The sequence below is a fragment of the Lepidochelys olivacea genome (genome assembly GCF_965140295.1).
Source record: "Lepidochelys olivacea isolate rLepOli2 genome assembly, chromosome: 1".
Lineage (NCBI taxonomy): Eukaryota > Metazoa > Chordata > Testudines > Cheloniidae > Lepidochelys > Lepidochelys olivacea.
The window spans coordinates 5,412,856-5,418,166 of record NC_140411.1 but is presented as its reverse complement, the minus strand read 5'-3'; the positions used below and the strand labels follow the sequence as shown (position 1 = coordinate 5,418,166).

Genomic DNA, 5,311 nt, shown 5'->3' with positions numbered 1-5,311 from the left:
TGAACCAATCATCTGAAGAGCAAGCTTGGTTGTAACCATAACACACAATCACCGAGACGGAACACTCACAGCTAGACCCCTTTATTATCGGCCTTCTCTTGTACCTGCTGTGCATTTAGCAAAATTTTTCGAGCAAACACTCACAAAGTCTCGAGGCAATTTCTTAATTGAAGAATTTATTGGTCTATGTTCATTACCTGAGGACTTCCAAGACAGCAGTTCAAAGGGCGAAAACTTGAAGCCTTGAGGCACCTCCCTGATTGGTTAAAGGAGGTTGAGGAGGAGTTGATCGTAATGTTCGGAATCTGAGGCTACAGAATTCAATAATGTCTCCAGAACAGTTCCTTGAAATCACTCTACGAACCCATCGGTTTGGAGATGGTAGATCAACATTCTTAATGTCTTTACCCTCAGTAGTCCTTGATCTCTAAGGATTTATTGGGGTATTACCACCCAGAAAAGGACTTTCATAAGGTAATTCACTCGTTTTGCTCATACTCAGGGTGATGGGATTCTGCCTAGGGGGAAATAAACCTCTCCGGATGCCTTTGTCATCGAACCATGCCTGCGGTCTTTCTTTCTGAATAACATCAAGGACTGCTGAATTAGTAGGTTGCCTCGCCTGCCAATACTGATAATTTTGGAGCTCCAAGGAGAGAAGCACTGAACAATGTTACAGAGGCAACACCATTCCAGGTCTTAACAATTCCGGATGACACTCTGAGTCCAGGGATGAACAATTCTACTGTCTGGGGCAAGTCAGTGATTGTTTTGCCTCCTGCACAAAGTATTGTCACTGTCTCAGTCACTCGGGTTCCACCACTTCTCCATTCACTACGGAGAGTTGTTCATAGACATGGCTAAGGATAAGATTAAGTCATAGAAGTCACAGATTCTGTGACTTTCGGAGACCTCTGTGACATTTACCACTTCAGCCCTGGGGCAGCGGGTGGAGGCTCCTGAGCTCTCAGTTGCCATGTGTGGCCAAGGAACCAGCAGCTTTCAGCCACCTCTGGCGGTGGGGGAATGTGGCCCTCCAAGTGGCTCTTGGCCGTGTGGGGACCCAGATCTCGGAGCTGCCACTGGCAGTGGGAGCCGTGGAGCTCTCTCACATGGGCTGCAGCAGGGGCTCGGGACCTCTGAGGTGCTGGGGCTGCAGTGGGGGCCACAGAGCTGTTATCTGCAGTGGCAGTAAGTGCTGGACCCTCACCCGTCCTGAAGTGCGGCTCAGGCTCTCATACTCCTGATGAGGCTTTAATCTTCCCCATTTCAGTCTCCCCCGCAGACCCTCGTGACCTGTTGGTGACTTTTACTAAAACTATCTGTGACAAAAAACCTTAGTCATGACTATTCAGCTGGTCTGCCCCTCTTCCTGAAAAAAATTGTGTTGTGGGCCAGGATATCCCTCCCCGGGTGAACGCATTCTGGATGCTGTGGAGGGTTGTGGTGAATGCAGGCCCATGGACCGATTCAGGCAGTCCGATTCAAAACATAGAGAATCCCTCTAGGCAAAACCTTAAGTTACAAAAAGATACAAAAAACAGGAATACACATGTACTCCAGGACAGTGAATTTCCAAGCCAAAACAAAGAAAACCTAAAGCATTTTCTAGCTAGATTTCTTACTAACTGTACAGGAGTTGAAGGGCTTGCATCCTTGATCTGTTCCCAGCAACGGTATTACACAGACAGACAAAGGCTTTCCCCCCCTCCAGATTTGAAAGTACCTTGTCCCTCATTGGTCATTTTGGGTCAGGTGCCAGCGAGGTTACCTTAGCTTCTTAACCCTTTTCTGGTGAAAGGATTTTCCTTCTGCTAGGAGTACAACTCGTAAGAACTGCACAGTCAAGGAAGGCTGACTTTTTTTACAGATTGTTTGTGAGCATACTCTTCCTCTATGCCAGGGGTAACTGGGAACCATGGCGCTCACAGAACTTCTGGTCTTCCTCCCAAACTGCATCCCACTTAGTGCTGGTTCACATACTCTCTGACAATTTGACAGTTCCCTGATGGACACTGCAGGCCTGAGGAGATATCGTCTCTTGTGTCTGCAGAACTTTGCGTGAACTTTGTGTCTGCAGAACTTCTGCAGGTGTATTTGACTACTTTGTCACGAAGCTCTTTCGTTTTGACCCCATAAATGATAGGGTTGAGCATGGGAGGGATGAGGAGATAGAGGTCAGCTAAGATGATATGAACATAGGGTGCAATGCCTTGACCAAAGTGGTGTGTAAGAATGGAGAAGAAGGTAGGGGTATAATATGTCAGCATCACACAGATGTGGGCTGTGCAAGTGTTAAGGGCTTTCTGGTGGGCTTTATGAGAGGAGATTCTGAGGACGGCCCTGATGATCAGACCATACGACAGGGCAATGAACGTCAGGTCAAACCCATTGATTACAAACGTTAGCACAAAACCATATATCCTGTTGACTCTAATGTCCCCACACACCATCTTCACCATAGCTATGTGCTCGCATTGTGTGTGGGGGATAATGCGGTTGGCACAGAATGTCTGCTGACTCAGGAGCAGGGGCAGGGGCAGAATGAAGAGAACAGCTCTTATGAAACCTACAAGCCCTAGCTTAGCTATTTGTGCATTGCTGAGGATGGTGGCATATCTCAGAGGGTTACATATGGCAACGTAGCGATCGAAGGCCATTGTCACGAGGGTGGATGAGTGCATCACAGAAATCGTGTGGAGGAAGAACATCTGGGTGAGGCAGCCAGCCACAGTAATGCCTTTCAAATTGAACCAAAATATGCCCAGTGCCTTTGGCACAACAAAGGTAGGTGTGGCAATGTCTGTAAGTGCCAGCATGCAGAGCAGGAGGTACATCGGCTTCTGCAGAGTCTGTTCCTTACCTACAACAGACAGAAGCGTGACATTTCCCAACAGGCTGACAATGTAGAATGTAAAGAAAGGGATGGAAATCCAGATGTGGGCAGCCTCCAGGCCAGGGATGCCCATTAGGATGAAAGTTGAAGCGTCAGAGTGGGTGAAGTTGAAAGGTGCCATGAAGCAGTTGATGCATCGATATGACTCAGAAATGCTCAAGGTGCCTGTAAAGGGAGAAAAGCACAGCAAGGGGGTTCTTATTTGTAAAAAATAATATGGTAAATATGTTATAGTTATGAACATTCTCGGAGTCTTCTTGAGTGAGGAGTGAAGAACTACCGACGATGTCACTCCCTACTTTCCATAGATCTAGAATACGGAGGGAACCGTTTGTTTCAAAACTTGGTTTCCAGACTCGTTTGTGGGAAGATTACAGACTCCCCAAAATGGAGTCCAGAGTTATGTGGCCTGGTCACATTGCCTTTTAGAGTCATAGCATCCACTACGTATAGTCTGTCTGAAGCATTCTCAGGGAGGCTCACCAGGTGGGAGATAAGTTTCTCTAAAGGCCTATTGTTTCCCCCAAAGTCTCATTGCCCTGAATAGGCCCTTCCCAACCATCTATCTAGACTGACATCAAGTTCCCTAGTGGGCGTTACTCACTTGTAACTACATTTGAAATACAGGGAAGTCATCAAAATTCAGTACTTTTGACCAAAATCATCAATACATACAAATAGGATAACCATATTCAGAAAGTCATAACTTTTCCAATAACATCTTACATGACCCATCTTGCATAAACTGTATCATAATTATGCTATAATCATATCATCATATCACAATGAACAATATGGGGTACATTGTTACAAAATATCAAATGTTATTTCTACCAGTGAAATGCCTGAAGTTACAGAACAACAACAAATGGAAACAAAACTGAGTAAAACTTGTGACACCCAGATTGTAGTTCTGTGGCTTGCCATGGGAAAGAGACCCTGAAACTCCCCAAACACACTCTGTACCACGAAAGGTCCCAAAGTTGGCCTTGGACCAACAAACACAAAGAAAAAAATAATTTCAACAGCACTGCCCACCTGTCCACCTACATGCTGCTTTGCAACCCTGTGATGTTCCCCTCTGGTGTTATCTGGACTGGTGATCTGGTTGGTCACCCCAGTCCTTAGCTTTGGTAGCCAGTCTTACCCTGCTCAGCTGTTTGAACCCCACTCCTGGGCTGTTCACGCTCAGTCTTTGACATGTAAACTGCTCTTTGGTTTATGCAACCGAATGACACTAGCCAATTTCTCCTTTCCCAGACACAATCTTACCCTTGCAGTGTGCAGGTGTGCCCGCAGGGCACTCCAAGCTTATATGAGTTTGTCAGTTTAAGAAAGAAATGGAAATGCCCCAGGCTTGTTATCCCAAGGGGAGTCTCTTACACGCTTCAAACCAAACACACTGCTTCAGGTAGAATAAACAACAAATGTATTAAGTACAAAGATAGAATTTAAGTGATATTCAGTGATAGGCAAAAAGTCAGAGTGGTTACCAAAAGAAAAGGAAATGTAAGCACACTGTCTAAACTCTCAATCCTATTAGACTGGGCAACATCTAGATTAAGGATTTTTCTCACCCCACTGAATATTGCAGTCCTTAATATACAAGTTTCCTGTGTAAACCTGGGCCAATCTCCCCTGTTGGAGTCTTGTCTTCTTCTCAGTGGGGGCAGGAGAAGGGCCCAGTATGTGTCCGCTCTGTCTGTTTTATAGCCTCAATCCATGTGCTTGGGGGGCACAAGTCCAGGCATGTCTGGGGGGCATTGCTGAGTCTCTCCAAGCAAGGTTGAGCAATTCCCGCTGTGGGGCTTCGTGCACGTGAGTCATTGCATTGGAGCTCCCTTGCTGGACAAGGGCTCTTGATGGGTTGTTTGACACCCTGCCTGGGGATTGGTCACTTTCCTTGCTGTTGCCTCTGGAGAGCTAATATCTGACTTATTCCCCAATTTACAGCATGTTTTAGTGACCACCATACAACACCATAATCATAACTCCATATTCATTAATGATACACATGTATGGATAGAGGCATGATTTCAACAGATCATAACCTTTCCCTGATACCTTACAAGGCATGTTTTCTATGTAAAATCATGTTTATATGAAAATGAGGACTATGGCGGTTACAGGATGCTCCCCGGTGATAGAGAATGTCTCACCTCCCCCCTTAGTTTGCTCCAAGAGGGTTAGCCACCGACTAGCTCAAAGGCAGGGTGTGTTATCGCTCTCTTGGCACACAGCCTTCAAGGCCATGAGGCGGTGTCATAAATATAAAGTGAAGGGGAAAACTCCTCTCACCTGTAAAGGGTTAAGAAGCTAAAGGTAACCTCGCTGGCACCTGACCAAAATGACCAATGAGGAGACAAGATACTTTCAAAAGCTGGGAGGAGGGAGAGGAACAAAGGGTCTCAGTCT

General features: G+C 46.1%; 1 protein-coding gene across 1 annotated transcript; it reads right to left on the bottom strand.

The window, feature by feature from the left end:
• Positions 1-1,964: 1,964 nt before the first annotated feature.
• On the bottom strand, positions 1,965-3,056 carry LOC311514792 (olfactory receptor 52P1-like; the record flags this gene model as incomplete). Its single annotated transcript, XM_084617481.1, has 1 exon — positions 1,965-3,056. The coding sequence occupies exon 1, from the start codon at positions 3,015-3,017 to the stop codon at positions 1,965-1,967; it is 1,053 nt and encodes a 350-aa protein (XP_084473607.1). The 5' UTR covers positions 3,018-3,056.
• Positions 3,057-5,311: the final 2,255 nt, after the last annotated feature.